This window comes from Agelaius phoeniceus, chromosome 3 (genome assembly GCF_051311805.1).
Source record: "Agelaius phoeniceus isolate bAgePho1 chromosome 3, bAgePho1.hap1, whole genome shotgun sequence".
Taxonomy (NCBI): Eukaryota; Metazoa; Chordata; class Aves; order Passeriformes; family Icteridae; genus Agelaius; species Agelaius phoeniceus.
The window spans coordinates 1,913,714-1,932,259 of record NC_135267.1 but is presented as its reverse complement, the minus strand read 5'-3'; the positions used below and the strand labels follow the sequence as shown (position 1 = coordinate 1,932,259).

The window sequence follows — 18,546 nt, the reverse complement described above, 5'->3', positions numbered from 1 at the left end:
GGGGATGGAAATGGGAATGGAATTGGGAATTGGGAAATGGGAAATGGGGATGGGATTGGGATTGGGATTGAGGTCAAACTCAACCTGGAGGAGCAGAGCCAGGAGCAGGTGGGAATTGGGAACTGGGAATTGGGAATTGGGAATGCAGGAATGTGGGATTGGGATTGGGAACGGCAATGGGGACAGGGGTGGGGACGGGGTTGGGAATTGGGATTGGGAATGTGGGAATGGGGTTGAGGTGAAACTCAACCTGGAGGAGCAGAGCCAGGAGCAGGTGGGGATTGGGAATGTGGGAATTGGGAATGTGGGAATTGGGAATGGGATTGGGAATGTGGGAATGGGGATGGGAATGGGGATGGGAAATGGGAATGGGAATGGGATTGAGGTCAAACTCAACCTGGAGGTGCAGGGCCAGGTGGCAGGTGGGGATTGGGAATGTGGGAATTGGGATTGGGAATGGGGATGGGAATGGGAATGGGATTGGGAAATGGGAAATGGGAAATGGGGTTGGGATTGAGGTCAAACTCAACCTGGAGGAGCAGAGCCAGCAGCAGATGGGAATTGGGAACTGGGAATTGAGAATGGGATTGGGGATGGGAATGGGAATGGGGATGGAAATCGGAATGGGAATGGGAAATGGGAAATGGGAATTGGGGATGGGATTGGGATTGGGATTGAGGTCAAACTCAACCTGGAGGAGCAGAGCCAGCAGCAGGTGGCAATGGGAACTGGGATTTGGGAATGTGGGAATGCGGGAATGTGGGAATTGGGAACGGCAATGGAGGCGGAAATGGGGATTGGAATTGGATTGGGATTGGGGATGGGATTGGGAAGGAGATCAGGAACTGGAATGGGTTTGGGAATGCCAATGAGGATGGGATGGGAATGGGAATGGGAATGGGATTGGGGATTGAGAATGAGATTGGGAACGGGAGCAGGAACGGGATTGGAAATGGGTTGGGAATGGGATGGGAATGGGATTGGGAATGGGATTAGGGATGGGGATGGGATTGAGAAAGGCAAATGGGAATGGGAATGTGAACGAGATCAGGAACGAGCATGGGATTGGGATGGGAATGGGATGGGGAATTGGGATTGGGAATGGGATTGGGACAAGGAATTGGGATTGGGAATTGGGATTGGGAATGGGGCTATGAGGATTGGGAATGGGGCTGGGATAGCCAGCGGGATTTTGGGATTGTGCTGGGAGCTGGGAACCGGGCGCCAGCTGGGAATGGGATCGGGAATGGGGCCGGGAATGGGAGCAGGAATGGGGCCGGGAATGGGAGCAGGAATGGGGCTGGGAATGGGATCAGGAATGGGGCCGGGAATGGGGTCGGGAATGGGATCAGGAATGGGGCTGGGAAGGGGATCAGGAATGGGGCCGGGAATGGGATCAGGAATGGGATCAGGAATGGGCCAGGAATGGGATCAGGAATGGGATCAGGAATGGGATCAGGAATGGGATCAGGAATGGGCCCGGGATGCCCAGAGGGATTTTGGGATCGTGGTGGGAGGTGGGACCAGGGCGCCAGGTGGGAATGGGAATGGGATCGGGAATGGGGCTGGGATTCTGGGCAGGACCTTGGGATTGTTCTGGGAGGTGGGAACCGGATCCCAGAATTCCAGATCGATTCTGGAGCAGATTCCATCCGGGAAATCCGAGGGGCTGAGCCAGGCAGGGACTGGGGAGCTGGGAGGGACTGGGAATGTTCCCCTGGGAATGGGGACAGGGACACGGGAATCTCCTCCTGGGAATGGGGACAGGGACAGGGGGCTGTTCCTTGGGAATGGAGACAGGGACACGGAGACGTTCCTTGGGAATGGGGATGGGGACACGGAGCTGTTCCTTGGGAATGGAGACAGGGACACGGGGCTGTTCCTTGGGAATGGGGACGGGGACACGGGGCCGTTCCTTGGGAATGGGGACAGGGACACGGAGACGTTCCTTGGGAATGGGGATGGGGACACGGGGCTGTTCCTTGGGAATGGAGACAGGGACACGGAGACGTTCCTTGGGAATCTCCTGGGAATGGGGACAGGGACATGGAAACATTCCTTGGGAATCTCCTGGGAATGGGGACAAGGACATGGAGCCATTTCTTGGGAATGGGGACAGGGACACGGGAATCTCCTCCTGGGAATGGGGACAGGGACGCGGAGACATTCCTTGGGAATCTTCTCCTGGGAATGGGAAAAGGGAAATGGAGCCGTTCCTTAGGAATGGGGACAGGGACACAGGAATGTCCTCCTGGGAATGGGGACAGGGACACAGGGCTGTTCCTTGGGAATCTCCTTGGGAATGGGGACCGGGACACGGGAATCTCCAGGAATGGGGACAGGGACACGGAGCCGTTCCTTGGGAATCTCCTCCTTGGGAATGGGGACAGGGACACTGGAATATCCAGGAATGGGGACAGGGACATGGGAATCTCCTCCTGGGAATAGGGACAGGGACACGGGGCCTTTCCTTGGGAATCTCCTTCTGGAAAGGGGGGCAGGGACACGGGGCTGTTCCTTGGGAATGGGGACAGGGACACGGGAATATCCAAGAATGGGGACAGGGACACAGGAATCTCCTCCTTGGGAATGGGGACAGGGAGATGGAGCCATTTCTTGGGAATCTCCTGGGAATGGGGACAGGGACACGGAGCCATTTCTTGGGAATGGGAACAGGGACACGGGAATCTCCTGGGAATGGGAACAGGGACACGGGAATCTCCTGGGAATGGGGACAGGACACTGGGCTCTTCCTTGGGAATGGGGACAGGGACACGGAGCTGTTCCTTGTGAATCTTCTGGGAATGGGGACAGGGACATGGAGCCTTTCCTTGGGAATGGGGACAGGGACACAGGGCCTTTCCATGGGAATCTCCTGGGAATGGGGACAGGGATGCGGAGCCGTTCCTTGGGAATGGGGACAGGGACACGGGGCCTTTCCATGGGAATGGGGACAGGGACATGGGAATCTCCAGGAATGGGGACAGGGACACAGGGCCTTTCCATGGGAATCTCCTGGGAATGGGGACAGGGACACGGAGCCGTTCCTTGGGAATGGGGACAGGGACACGGGGCCGTTCCTTGGGAATGTCCTGGGAACGGGGGCAGGGACGCGGGGCCATTCCTTGGGAACGGGGACAGGACACAGAGCTGTTCCTTGGGAATCTCTTGGGAATGGGGGCAGGGACGTGGGGCTGTTCCTTGGGAATCTCCTGGGAATGGGGACAGGGACGCGGGGCCGTTCCTTGGGAATGGGGACAGGGACACGGGGCCATTCCATGGGAATGTTCTCCTGGGAATGGGGACAGGGACACGGGGCCGTTCCTTGAGAATCTCCTGGGAATGGGGACAGGGACACGGGAATCTCCTCCTTGGGAATGGGGACAGGGACACGGAGCCGTTCCTTGAGAATCTCCTGGGAATGGGGGCAGGGACACGGGACTGTTCCTTAGGAACGGGGACAGGGACACGGAGCCTTTCCATGAGAATCTCCTCCTGGGAACGGGGGCAGGGACACGGGAATCTCCTGGGAATGGGGACAGGGACACGGAGCCGTTCCTTGGGAATCTCCTCCTGGGAATGGGGACAGGGACACGGAGCCGTTCCTTGGGAATCTCCTCCTGGGAATGGGGACAGGGACACGGAGCCATTCCTTGGGAATGTCCTGGGAATGGGGACAGGGACACGGGGCTGTTCCTTGGGAATGGGGACAGGGACATGGAGATGTTCCTTAGGAATGGGGAAAGGGACACAGGAATCTCCAGGAATGGGGACAGGGACACAGTGTCTTTCCTTGGGAATGGGGACAGGGACATGGTGCCGTTCCATGGGAATCTTCTCCAGGAATGGGGACAGGGATGCGGAGCCGTTCCTTGGGAATCTCCTGGGAATGGAGAAAGGGACACTGGGCCATTCCTTGGGAATCTCCAGGAATGGGGACAGGGACGCGGGGCCGTTCCTTGGGAATCTCCTCCTGGGAACGGGGACAGGGACACGGGGCTGTTCCTTGGGAACGGGGGCAGGGACACGGGGCCGTTCCTTGGGAATCTCCTCCTTGGGAATGGGGACAGGGACATGGGGCCATTCCTTGGGAATCTCCTCCTGGGAATGGGGACAGGGACACGGAGCCTTTCCATGAGAATCCTCTCCTGGGAATGGGGGCAGGGACGCGGGGCCGTTCTTGGGAATCCCCTCCTGGGAACGGGGACAGGGACACGGGGCCGTTCCTTGGGAATCTCCTCCTTGGGAATGGGGACAGGGACACGGGGCCGTTCCTTGGGAATCTCCTCCTTGGGAATGGGGACAGGGACACGGGGCCGTTCCTTAGGAACGGGGGCAGGGACACGGGGCCGTTCCTTGGGAATCTCCTCCTGGGAGTTGGGACAGGGCGGCGGGTCCGTTGCTGCGGTGACGGCTCTGCCGCGCTCTGCTGTTCCCCGCAGGGTTCCCCGCAGGGTTCCCGGGGGATCCTGGGCCTCGTTAGCCGAGCTCCGTGCGCCCCAGGGAAATTCCACACGGAGCTGGGCGGGCCCGGCCCTGCTCCAGCTGCAGAAACGGCCCCGATACAGGGAAATCATCCCTGATCCAGGGAAATCCATCCCTGATCCAGGGAAATCCATCCCTGATCCAGCCCCGATCCAGCCCCAATCCATCCCTGATCCATGGATATCGATCCCTGATCTGTCCCATGATCCAGGAATATTGATCCCTGATCCATCCCTGATCCATCCCTGATCCATCCCCGATCCAGGGATATCCATCCCTGATCCATCCCTGATTCATCCCTGATCCAGGGATATGCATCCCTGATCCATCCCTGGTCCAGAGATATTGATCCCTGATCCAGGAATATCGATCCCTGATCTGTCCCATGATCCAGGGATATCCATCCCTGATCCATCCCTGATCCATCCCCGATCCAGGGATATTGATCCCTGATCCAGCCCCAATCCATCCCTGATCCATCCCTGATCCATCCTCAATCCAGGGATATTGATCCCTGATCCAGGGATAGGGATCACTGATCTGTCCCTGATCCAGGGATATCAATCCATGATCCAGGGATATCCATCCCTGATCCAGGAATATCGATCCCTGATCCATCCTCAATCCAGGGATATTGATCCCTGATCCAAGGATATGGATCACTGATCCATCCCTGATCGCATCCCTGATCCAGGGATATTGATCCCTGATCCATCCCTAATCCATCCCTGATCCATCCCTGATCCATCCGTGATTCAGGGATATTGATCCCTGATCCAGGGATATGGATCACTGATCCATCCCCGATCATCCCCAATCCAGGGATATCCATCCCTGATCCAGAGATATTGATCCCTGATCCATCCCTGATCCATCCCCGATCCACCCCTGATCCATCCCTGATCCATCCCTGATCCATCCCTGATCCATCCCTGATCTGTCCCATGATCCAGGAATATCGATCCCTGATCCATCCCTGATCCATCCCTGATCAAGGGATATTGATCCCTGATCCAGGGATATGGATTACTCATCCATTCCTGATCCATCCCTGATCCATCCCTGATCCATCCCCGATCCAGGGACATCCATCCCTGATCCGTTCCTGATCCAGGGATATCCATCCCTGATCCATCCCCGATCCATCCCCGATCCAGGGACATCGATCCCTGATCCATCCCTGATCCATCCCTGATCAAGGATATTGATCCCTGATCCAGGGATATTGATCCATGATCCATCCCTGATCCATCCCTGATCCATTATTATTGATCCCTGATCCATTCCTGATCCATTGATACTGATCCCTGATCCATCCCTGATCGCATCCCTGATCCAGGGACATCGATCCCTGATCCATCCCTGATTCACCCCTGGGTGTGGGATTTGGGATTTGGGATTTGGGATGTGGGATGTGAGCTTTGGAATCCAGGATGTGGAATTTGGGACGTGGGATGTTGGATCTGAGTTGTGGGATCTGGATCTGGGATTGGGGGTGTGGGATTTGGGATCTGGGATTTGGGATTTGGGATGTGGGATGTTGGATTTGGGTTGTGGGATTTGGGATTTGGGATCTGGGATTTGGGATCTGGGATCTGGGATCTGGGATCTGGGCTGTGGGCTGTGGGGCTGGGTGCAGTTCCCAGGGATGGATCCCGGCGGGAATATTGGAATATTTCAATCCCGGTTTTCTCCCTGGGGAAGCTCTCAGGGATCCTTGGGGACCCCGGTGCGGATCCCGGGGTCGCTCCAGGCTCCGTGTCCCGGAATCCTGAGAATCCTGAGAATTCCAGGATCCTGGAATGGTTTGGGACGGGATCCACGGAGCTTCAACCCCATCCCGTTCCATCCCCACAATCCCAGACGGCTCCGGGATTTTCCTTGGGCACTCCCAGGGATTCTCTGGGAATTCCAGCCCAGCCCGGGAATCCCTTCCCAAATCCCATTTCCCCCTTTTTCCCAGGGAATTCCCTCCATTCCCAGCCTGGCGTTGGATCCATCCCCATCCACGATCCTCTCTGGGAAGGAATTCTGGGAATTCCCTGGGAATTCGGGACTCCAGGAAGGGTCTCCCTTCCCTTTTCCATCCCCAAAAATTCCATAAAAAAGCCTTTGGCATGGATCCTGAGTGTCCTGGATCCCAGAATCCCGGAATGGTTTGGGTTGGGATCCATGGAGCTTCAACCCCATCCCACATTCCAACCCCTGACTCCTCTCCGGGAAGGAATTTTGGGATTTCCCTGGGAATCTCGGGGATCTCCCTTCCCTTTTCCATCCCCAAAAATTCCATAAAAATCCCTCAGGATGGATCCTGAGCCTCCTGGATCCCAGAATCCCGGAATGGTTTGGGATGGGATCCGTGGAGCCTCAATCCCATCCCACATTCCAACCCCTGACTCCTCTCCGGGAAAGAAATTTGGGAATTCAGGACTCCACTTCCCCAAAAATTCCATAAAAATCCCTGGGAATTTGGGACTCCCCTTTTCCATCCCCAAAAATCCCATAAAAATCCCTGCGGATGGATCCAGAGCGTCCTGGATCCCAGAATCCCGGAATAGTTTGGGAAGGGATCCATGGACCCTCAATCCCATCCCACATTCCAACCCCCGACTCCTCTCCGGGAAGGAATTTTGGGAATTCGGGACTCCCAAAAATCCCATAAAAACAAAAATCCCTTGGGATGGATCTTAAGTGCCCTGGATCCCAGAACCCCGGAATGGTTTGGGATGGGATCCATGGATCTTCAACCCCATCCCACATTCCAACCCCAAAATCCTCTCTGGGAAAGAATTTTAGGAATTCCCTGGGAATTTGGGACTCCCCTTTTCCATCCCCAAAAATCCCATAAAAAGCCTTTGGCATGGATCCTGATCCAAAAGGAATTTTGGGAATTCCCTGGGAATTCGGGACTCCCCTTTTCCACCCCCAAAAATCCCATAAAAATCCCTCAGGATGGATCCTGAGCCTCCTGGATCCCAGAATCCCGGGATGGTTTGGGATGGGATCCACGGAGCTTCAATCCCACCCCTGACTCCTCTCCGGGAAGGAATTTTGGGAATTCCCTGGGAATTCGGGACTCCCCTTTTCCATCCCCAAAAATTCCATAAAAAGCCTTTGGCATGGATCCTGATCCAAAAGGAATTTTGGGAATTCCCTGGGAATTCGGGACTCCACTTCCCTTTCCCATTCCCCAAAAATCCCATAAAAACAAAAATCCCTCGGGATGGATCCTGTGCATCCTGGATCCCGGAATGGTTTGGGTTGGGATCCATGGACTTTCAACCCCATCCCACATTCCAACCCCCGACTCCTCTCCGGGAAGGAATTTTGGGAATTCCCTTTTCCATCCCCAAAAATTCCATAAAAATCCCTGGGGATGGATCCTGAGCATCCTGCATCCCAGAATCCTGGAATGGTTTGGGTTGGGATCCATGGACCTTCAATCCCATCCCCTTCCCACCCCTGAGTCCTCTCCGGGAAGGAATTTTGGGAATTCCCTGGGAATTCGGGACTCCAGGAAGGGTCTCCCTTCCCTTTTCCATCCCCAAAAATTCCATAAAAAGCCTTTGGCATGGATCCTGATCCAAAAGGAATTTTGGGAATTCCCTGGGAATTTGGGACTCCCCTTTTCCATCCCCAAAAATCCCATAAAAATCCCTGGGGATGGATCCTGAGCCTCCTGGATCCCAGAATCCCGGGATGGTTTGGGTTGGGATCCGTGGATCTTCAATCCCACCCCTGAGTCATCTCCGGGAAGGAATTTTGGGAATTCCCTGGGAATTTGGGACTCCCCTTTTCCATCCCCAAAAATTCCATAAAAAGCCTTTGGCATGGATCCTGATCCAAAAGGAATTTTGGGAATTCCCTCGGAATTTGGGGCTCCCCTTTTCCATCCCCAAAAATCCCATAAAAATCCCTCGGGATGGATCCTGAGTGTCCTGGATCCCAGAATCCCGGAATGGTTTGGGATGGGATCCACGGACCTTCAACCCCATCCCACATTCCAACCCCTGACTCCTCTCCGGGAAGGAATTTTGGGAATTCCCTTTTCCATCCCCAAAAATTCCATTAAAATCCCTCGGGATGGATCCTGAGCCTCCTGGATCCCAGAATCCCGGGAAGGAATTTTGGGAATTCCCTGGGAATTTGGGACTCCACTTCCCTTTTCCATTTCCCAAAAATCCCATAAAAACAAAAATCCCTGGGGATGGGTCCTGGGCCTCCTGGATCCCGGAATGGTTTGGGATGGGATCCATGGACCTTCAACCCCATCCCACATTCCAACCCCTGACTCCTCTCCGGGAAAGAATTTTGGGGCTCCCCTTTTCCATCCCCAAAAATTCCATAAAAATCCCTGGGGATGGATCCTGAGTGTCCTGGATCCCAGAATCCCGGAATGGTTTGGGTTGGGATCCATGGAGCTTCAACCCCATCCCACATTCCAACCCCTGACTCCTCTCTGGGAAGGAATTTTGGGAATTCGGGACTCCACTTCCCCAAAAATTCCATAAAAATCCCTCGGGATGGATCCTGAGCCTCCTGGATCCTGGAATGGTTTGGGATGGGATCCAGGGACCTTCAACCCCATCCCACATTCCAACCCCTGAGTCTTCTCCGGGAAAGAATTTTGGGAATTCAGGACTCCACTTCCCCAAAAATCCCATAAAACCAAAAATCCCTCGGGATGGATCCTGAGCCTCCTGGATCCCAGAATCCCGGGATGGTTTGGGTTGGGATCCATGGACCTTCAATCCCACCCCTGAGTCCTCTCCGGGAAGGAATTTTGGGAATTCCCTGGGAATTCGGGACTCCACTTCCCTTTTCCATTTCCCAAAAATCCCATAAAAACAAAAATCCCTGGGGATGGATCCTGAGCGTCCTGGATCCCAGAATCCCAGGACGGTTTGGGATGGGATCCATGGACCCTCAACCCCATCCCACATTCCAACCCCTGACTCCTCTCCGGGATGGAATTTTGGGAATTCCCTGGGAATTTGGGACTCCCCTTTTCCATCCCCAAAAATTCCATAAAAATCCTTTGGCATGGATCCTGATCCAAAAGGAATTTTGGGAATTCCCTCGGAATTTGGGGCTCCCCTTTTCCATCCCCAAAAATTCCATAAAAATCCCTCAGGATGGATCCTGTGCATCCTGGATCCCAGAATCCCGGAATGGTTTGGGATGGGATCCACGGATCTTCAACCCCATCCCACATTCCAACCCCAAAATCATCTCCGGGAAAGAATTTTGGGAATTCAGGATGGAAAAGGGGAGTCCCAAATTCCCAGGGAATTCCCAAAATTCCTTCCCGGAGAGGAGTCAGGGGTGGGATTGAAGGTCCATGGATCCCATCCCAAACCATTCCGGGATTCTGGGATCCAGGACGCTCAGGATCCATCCTGAGGGATTTTTATGGAATTTTGGGAATTCAGGACTCCACTTCCCCAAAAATTCCATAAAAATCCCCGGGGATGGATCCTGCGCCTCCTGGATCCCAGAATCCCGGAATGGTTTGGGTTGGGACCCACGGACCCTCAACCCCATCCCATTCCCACCCTCACCATCCCAGGCTGCTCCATCCTTTCCCTGCCATTCCTGACGTTTCTTTCCTTTCCCTCCCCTTGTCCCCTCTCGGAATTCCCGATGTTTTTTTTCCGGCCGGGAATTCCAGGAGCGGCTGATGCTCTCCATCCTGCCCAAGCACGTGGCCGACGAGATGCTCAAGGACATGAAGAAGGACCCGAGCCAGAAGGAGCTGCAGCAGTTCAACACCATGTACATGTACCGGCACGAGAACGTCAGGTCAGGCCCCCAAAATCCTGGGAAACTGCCCCAAAATCATGGGGAAAAATAAAATAAATGAATTCATGGGAAAGTGCCCCAAAATCCTGGGAAAAAAACTGACAAATTCCTGGGAAAATGCGCCAAAATCCTGGGAAAAAAACAAACAAAATCTCGGGAAACTGCCCCAAAATCCTGGGGAAAAAAAAAAACCAAATTCCTGGGAAATTGCCCCAAAATCCTGGGGAAAAAACACCCGAGCCAGAAGGAGCTGCAGCAGTTCAACACCATGTACATGTACCGGCACGAGAACGTCAGGTCAGCCCCCAAAATCCTGGGAAACTGCCCCAAAATCATGGGGGAAAAATAAAAATAAATGAATTCATGGGAAACTGCCCCAAAATCCTGGGGAAAAAAACCCCAAATTCCTGGGAAAATGCGCCAAAATCCTGGGGAAAAAAAAACAAATTCATGAGAAACTGCCCCGAAATCCGGGGGAGAAAACCAACGAAAATTCCCGGGAAACTGCCCCAAAATCCTGGGGAGAAAAACCCCAAAATCCCAGGAAACTGCCCCAAAATCCTGGGGAAAAAACCAACGCAAATTCCTGGGAAAATGCCCCGAAATCCTGGGGAAAAAACCCAAAAAAATTCCTGGGAAATTGCACCAAAATCCTGGGGAAAAAACCAACACAAACTCACGGGAAACTGCCCCAAAATCCGGAGAAAAAAAAAACCAAATTCCTGGGAAACTGCCCCAAAATCCTGGGGAAAAAATCCCCCAAATTCCTGGGAAACTGCCCCAAAATCCTGGGAAAAAAACCCCCAAATTCCCGGGAAACTGCCCCAAAATCCTGGGGAAAAAACCCCCAAAATCCCGGGAAACTGCTCCAAAATCCTGGGGAAAAAAACCCTCAAATTCCTGGGAAACTGCCCCAAAAATCCTGGGGAAAAAAACCCCAAATTCCCGGGAAACTGCCCCAAAATCCTGGGAAAAAAACCCCAAATTCCCGGGAAACTGCCCCAAAATCCTGGGGAAAAAAACCCCACAAATTCCCGGGAAACTGCCCCAAAATCCTGGGAAAGAAAAAACCCCAAATTCCTGGGAAACTGCCCCAAAATCCTGGGGAAAAAACCCCAAAAATTCCTGGGAAACTGCCCCAAAATCCTGAGGAAAAAAACCCAAATTCCTGGGAAACTGCCCCAAAATCCTGGGAAAAAAAATCCCCAAATTCCTGGGAAATTGCCCCAAAATCCTGGGAAAAAACCCCAAATTCCCAGGAAACTGCCCCAAAATCCTGGGGAAAAACCAACACAAATTCCTGGGAAAATGCCCCAAAATCCTGGGGAAAAAAACCCAAACTCCTGGGAAACTGCCCCAAAATCCTGGGGGAAAAAAACCCCAAATTCCTCAGAAACTGCCCCAAAATCCTGGGAAAAAAACCCCAAATTCCTGGGAAACTGCCCCAAAATCCTGGGGAAAAAAATCCCAAATTCCTGGGAAACTGCCCCAAAATCCTGGGAAAGAAAAAACCAAATTCCGGGGAAAATGCCCCAAAATCCGGGGCAAAAAAACCCCAAAAATTCCTGGGAAACTGCCCCAAAATCCTGGGGAAAAAAAACCCCAAATTCCTGGGAAACTGCCCCAAAATCCTGGGGAAAAAAAACCCGAATTCCTGGGAAACTGCCCCAAAATCCTGGGAAAAAAACCCCAAATTTCTGGCAAACTGCCCCAAAATCCTGGGGGGAAAAAACCCCACAAATTCCTGGGAAACTGCCCCAAAATCCTGGGGAAAAAACACCACAAATTCCTGGGAAACTGCCCCAAAATCCTGGGGAAAAAAAACCCAAAAATTCCCGGGAATCTGCCCCAAAATCCTGGGGAAAAAAAACCCCAAATTCCCGGGAAACTGCCCCAAAATCCTGGGAAAAAACCCCAAATTCCTGGGAAACTGCCCCAAAATCCTGGGAAAAAAACCCCAAAATCCCTGGAAATTGCCCCAAAATCCTGGGGAAAAAAAAAACAAACCCAAATTCCCGGGAAACTGCCCCAAAATCCTGGGGAAAAAAACCCCCAAATTCCTGGGAAACTGCCCCAAAATCCTGGGGAAAAAAAACCCCAAATTCCTGGGAAACTGCCCCAAAATCCTGGGAAAAAAATCCCAAATTCCTGGGAAATTGCCCCAAAATCCTGGGAAAAAAAAAATCCAAATTCCCGGGAAATTGCCCCAAAATCCTGGGGGGAAAAAAACCCCAAATTCCCGGGAAACTGCCCCAAAATCCTGGGAAAAAAAAAATCCAAATTCCCAGGAAAATGCCCCAAAATCCTGGGAAGGAAAAAACCCCAAAATCCCGGGAAACTGCCCCAAAATCCTGGGAATAAAAACCTCCAAATTCCTGGGAAAAAAAACCCAAAATTATGGAGAAAAAAACTCCCAAATTCCTGGGAAACTGCCCCAAAATCCTGGGGGAAAAAACCCCACAAATTCCCGGGAAATTGCCCCAAAATCCTGGGGAAAAAACCCCAAATTCCTGGGAAACTGCCCCAAAATCCTGGGGAAAAAAACCCCAAATTCCTGGGAAACTGCCCCAAAATCCTGGGGAAAAAAAAAACCCCAAATTCCTGGGTAAATGCCCCAAAATCCTGGGAAAAAAAACCCCCAAATTCCTGGGAAACTGCCCCAAAATCCTGGGGGAAAAAAACCCCAAAAAATTCCTGGGAAACTGCCCCAAAATCCTGGGGAAAAAACCCCAAATTCCTGGGAAACTGCCCCAAAATCCTGGGGGAAAAAAAACCCAACAAAAATTTCCAGGAAACTGCCCCAAAATCCTGGGAAAAAAAAACCCAAATTCCCAGGAAACGGCCCCAAAATCCTGGGGGAAAAAAACGAAAAAAATTCCTGGGAAATTGCCCCAAAATCCTGGGGAGAAAAAAATCCCAAATTCCTGGGAAACTGCCCCAAAATCCGGGGGAAAAAAATAAACCCAAATTCACGGGAAATTGCCCCAAAATCCTGGGGAAAAAAACCCCAAATTCGCGGGAATTTGCCCCAAAATCCCGGGAAAAAAACCCCCAAATTTCTGGGACACTGCCCCAAAATCCTGGGGAAAAAAACCCCAAATTCCTGGGAAACTGCCCCAAAATCCTGGGAAAAAAACCCCCCAAATTCCCGGGAAACTGCCCCAAAATCCTGGGGAAAAAAACCCCAAAAATTCCTGGGAAACTGCCCCAAAATCCTGGGAAAAAAAAACCCAAAAATTCCCGGGAAACTGCCCCAAAATCCTGGGGAAAAAAATCCCAAATTCCTGGGAAACTGCCCCAAAAACCTGGGAAAAAAACCCCACAAATTCCTGGGAAAATGCCCCGAAATCCTGGGGAAAAAACCCAAAAAAATTCCTGGGAAACTGCCCCAAAATCCTGGGGGGAAAAAAAAAAGAAATTCCTGGGAAACTGCCCCAAAATCCTGGGAAAAAAAACCCAAATTCCCGGGAAACTGCCCCAAAATCCTGGGGAAAAAACCCCCAAAAATTCCTGGGAAACTGCCCCAAAATCCTGGGAAAAAAAACCCAAATTCTCAGGAAACTGCCCCAAAATCCTGGGAAAAAAACCAAAAAAATTCCTGGGGAACTGCCCCAAAATCCTGGGGAAAAAAACCCCAAATTCCTGGGAAACTGCCCCAAAATCCTGGGGAAAAAAAACCCCAAATTCCCGGGAAACTGCCCCAAAATCCTGGGGGAAAAAACCCCAAATTCCTGGGAAACTGCCCCAAAATCCTGGGGGAAAAAACCCCAAATTCCTGGGAAACTGCCCCAAAATCCTGGGAGGAAAAACCCCAAATTCCTGGGAAATTGCCCCAAAATCCTGGGGAAAAAAAATCCCAAATTCCCGGGAAACTGCCCCAAAATCCTGGGGGGAAAAAAAAACCCAAATTCCGGGAAATTGCCCCAAAATCCTGGGAAAAAAAAACCCCAAATTCCAGGGAAACTGCCCCAAAATCCTGGGGGAAAAACCCCAAATTCCTGGGAAACTGCCCCAAAATCCTGGGAAAGAAAAACCCAAATTCCGGGGAAAATGCCCCAAAATCCTGGGGGAAAAAATCCCAAATTCCCGGGAAACTGCCCCAAAATCCTGGGGAAAAAAAAAAACCCCAAATTCCTGGGAAACTGCCCCAAAATCCTGGGGGAAAAAACCAAAAAAATTCCTGGGAAACTGCCCCAAAATCCTGGGTAAAAAATCCCCCAAATATCCGGGAAACTGCCCCAAAATCATGGGGGAAAAAAAAAACCAAATTCCTGGGAAACTGCCCCAAAATCCTGGGGGAAAAAAACCAAAATTCATGAGAAACTGCCCCAAAATCCTGGGAAAAAAGACCCAAAAATTCCTGGGAAACTGCCCCAAAATCCTGAGAAAAAAATGAATCCAAATTCCTGGGAAACTGCCCCAAATTCCTGGGAAAAAAACCCAAATTCCTGGGAAACTGCCCCAAAATGATGGGGGAAAAAACCCCAAAAATTCCCAGGAAACTGCCCCAAAATCCTGGGGGAAAAAACCCCCAAATTCCTGGGAAACTGCCCCAAAATCCTGGGGAAAAAAACCCCAAATTCCTGGGAAACTGCCCCAAAATCCTGGGGAAAAAAAACCCCCAAATTCCTGGGGAACTGCCCCAAAATCCTGGGAAAAAAAAACCCCCAAATTCCTGGGAAAATGCCCCAAAATCCTGGGGAAAAAAAAAAAAACCCAAATTCCTGGGAAACTGCCCCAAAATCCTGGGGGAAAAAAAACCGAAATTCCTGGGAAACTGCCCCAAAATCCTGGGGAAAAAAAACCCCAAATTCCTGGGAAACTGCCCCAAAATCCTGGGGAAAAAAACCCCAAATTCCTGGGAAACTGCCCCAAAATCCTGGGGAAAAAACCAAACAAATTCCTGGGAAACTGCCCCAAAATCCTGAGGGGAAAAAAAACAAAATTCATGAGAAACTGCCCCAAAATCCTGGGGAAAAAACCCCCAAATTCCCGGGAAACTGCCCCAAAATCCTGGGGGAAAAAAAACCCCAAATTCCTGGGAAACTGCCCCAAAATCCTGGGGAAAAAAACCCCAAATTTCGGGGAAAGTGCCCCAAAATCCTGGAGAAAAAACCCCAAAATTCCTGGGAAACTGCCCCAAAATCCTGGGGAAAAAAAAAACCCCAAATTCCAGGGAAACTGCCCCAAAATCCTGGGGAAAAAAACCCAAATTCCTGGGAAACTGCCCCAAAATCCTGGGAAAAAAACCCCAAATTCCTGGGAAACTGCCCCAAAATCCTGGGGACAAAAAAAACCCCAAAAATTCCTGGGAAACTGCCCCAAAATGATGGGGAAAAAAACCCCAAATTCCCGGGAAACTGCCCCAAAATCCTGGAGGAAAAAAATCCCAAAATCCTGGGAAACTGCCCCAGAATCCTGGGGGAAAAAAAACCCCAAATTCCTGGGAAACTGCCCCAAAATCCTGGGGGAAAAAAACCCCAAATTCCTGGGAAACTGCCCCAAAATCCTGGGAAAAAACCCCACAAATTTCTGGGAAACTGCCCCAAAATCCTGGGGAAAAAACCCCAAATTCCTGGGAAACTGCCCCAAAATCCTGGGGGAAAAAAACCCCAAAATCCGGGGAAACTGCCCCAAAATCCTGGGGAAAAAAACCCCAAAAATTCATGGGAAACTGCCCCAAAATCCTGGGAAAAAAAAACCCCAAATTCACGGGAAACTGCCCCAAAATCCTGGGGAAAAAAACCCCAAATTTCTGGGAAACTGCCCCAAAATCCTGGGGGAAAAAAACCCCCAAAATCCCTGGGAAAGTGCCCCAAAATCCTGGGGAAAAAAACCCCAAATTCCTGGGAAACTGCCCCAAAATCCTGGGGAAAAACCAACACAAATTCCTGGGAAACTGCCCCAAAATCCTGGGGAAAAAAAACCCCAAAATCCTGGGAAACTGCCCCAAAATCCTGGGAAAAAAACCCCAAATTCCTGGGAAACTGCCCCAAAATCCTGGGGAAAAAAACCAAATTCCTGGGAATCTGCCCCAAAATCCTGGGGAAAAAAACCCAGAAATTCCCAGGAAACTGCCCCAAAATCCTGGGAAAAAAAAAAAAAACAAATTCCCGGGAAACTGCCCCAAAATCCTGGGGGGAAAAAACCCCAAAAATTCCCGGGAAACTGCCCCAAAATCCTGGGGAAAAAAAAACCCCAAATTCCTGGGAAACTGCCCCAAAATCCTCGGAAAAAAACCCCAAAAATTCCTGGGAAACTGCCCCAAAATCCTGGGAAAAAAACCCAAACAAATTCACGGGAAATTGCCCCAAAATCCTGGGGAAAAAAAACCCCACAAATTTCTGGGAAACTGCCCCAAAATCCTGGGGAAAAAAATAATCACAAATTCCCGGGAAATTGCCCCAAAATCCAGGGAAAAAAACCCCCCAAATTCCCGGGAAACTGCCCCAAAATCCTTGGGAAAAAAAAACCCAAATTCCGGGAAAACTGCCCCAAAATTATGGGGAAAAAAAGCCCCAAATTTCTGGGAAACAGCCCCAAAATCCTGGGGGAAAAAAAAACCCCAAATTCCCGGGAATCTGCCCCAAAATCCTGGGGAAAAAAAAAACCCCAAATTCCCGGGAAATTGCCCCAAAATCCTGGGAAAAAACCCCCAAAAATTCCCGGGAATCTGCCCCAAAATCCTGGGGAAAAAACCCCACAAATTCCCAGGAAACTGCCCCAAAATCCTGTGAAAAAAACCCCAAATTCCCGGGAAACTGCCCCAAAATCCTGGGGAAAAAACCCCCAAATTCCCGGGAAACTGCCCCAAAATCCTGGGGAAAAAAAAACCCCAAATTCCTGGGAAACTGCCCCAAAATCCTGGGGAAAAAACTGACAAATTCCTGGGAAACTGCCCCAAAATCCTGGGGAAAAAACCCCAAATTCTGGGGAAAGTGCCCCAAAATCCTGGGGGAAAAAACCCCCAAATTCCCGGGAAACTGCCCCAAAATCCTGGGGAAAAAAACCCCAAATTCCAGGGAAACTGCCCCAAAATCCTGGGGGAAAAACCCCAAATTCCTGGGAAACTGCCCCAAAATCCTGGGGGGAAAATAAAAAAACCCAAATTCCTGGGAAATTGCCCCAAAATCCTGAGGAAAAAACCCCAAATTCCTGGGAATCTGCCCCAAAATCCTGGGGAAAAAACCAAAAAAATTCCTGGGAAACTGCCCCAAAATCCTGGGGAAAAAAACTCAACAAATTCCTGGGAAACTGCCCCAAAATCCTGGGGAAAAAACCCCACAAATTCCCAGGAAACTGCCCCAAAATCCTGGGGAAAAAAACCCCGAAATTCCTGGGAAACTGCCCCAAAATCCTGGGGGAAAAAAAACCCCAAATTCCTGGGAAACTGCCCCAAAATCCTGGGGAAAAAAACCCCAAATTCCCGGGAAACTGCCCCAAAATCCTGGGGAAAAAAACCCCAAATTCCTGGGAAACTGCCCCAAAATCCTGGGGGAAAAACCCAAAAAAATTCCAGGGAAACTGCCCCAAAATCCTGGTGGAAAAAAACCCCCAAATTCCAGGGAAACTGCCCCAAAATCCTGGTGGAAAAAAACCCCCAAATTTCCGGGAAACTGCCCCAAAATCCTGGGAAAAAAACCAAAAAAATTCCTGGGGAACTGCCCCAAAATCGTGGCGGGAAAAAAAAAGCAAAATCCCAGGAAACTGCCCCAAAATCCTGGGGAAAAAAACCCAAATTCCCGGGAAACTGCCCCAAAATCCTGGGGAAAAAAACCCCAAATTCCCGGGAAACTGCCCCAAAATCCTGGGGAAAAAAAAAACCCCAAATTCCCGGGAAACTGCCCCAAAATCCTGGGGGAAAAAACCCCAAATTGCAGGGAAACCGCCCCAAAATCCTGCGGGAAAATAAAAAAAAACCAAATTCCTGGGAAACTGCCCCAAAATCCTGGGGAAAAAAAAACAAATTCCAGGGAAACTGCCCCAAAATCCTGGGGGAAAAAAAACCCCAAATTCCCGGAAAAGTGCCCCAAAATCCTGGGGAAAAAAAAAAAAAAACCAAATTTCCAGGAAACTGCCCCAAAATCCTGGGGAAAAAAAACCCCAAATTCCAGGGAAACTGCCCCAAAATCCTGGGAAAAAAAACCCCAAATTCTCAGGAAACTGCCCCAAAATCCTGGGGAAAAAAAACTCAACAAATTCCTGGGAAACTGCCCCAAAATCCTGGGGGAAAAAAAAACCCAAATTCCTGGGAAACTG

General features: G+C 50.9%; 1 protein-coding gene across 4 annotated transcripts in view; it reads left to right on the top strand.

Annotated features, from left to right (window-relative positions):
- ADCY3 (adenylate cyclase 3) overlaps nt 1-18,546 on the top strand; it is a 93,148-nt gene that overhangs the window by 15,543 nt on the left and 59,059 nt on the right. For all 4 annotated transcript variants that reach the window (XM_077176452.1, XM_077176451.1, XM_077176455.1 and 1 more), the window contains exon 3: nt 10,157-10,287. In XM_077176452.1, coding sequence (XP_077032567.1) covers nt 10,157-10,287 — 131 coding nt within the window. The remainder of the gene's footprint in view (nt 1-10,156; nt 10,288-18,546) is intronic.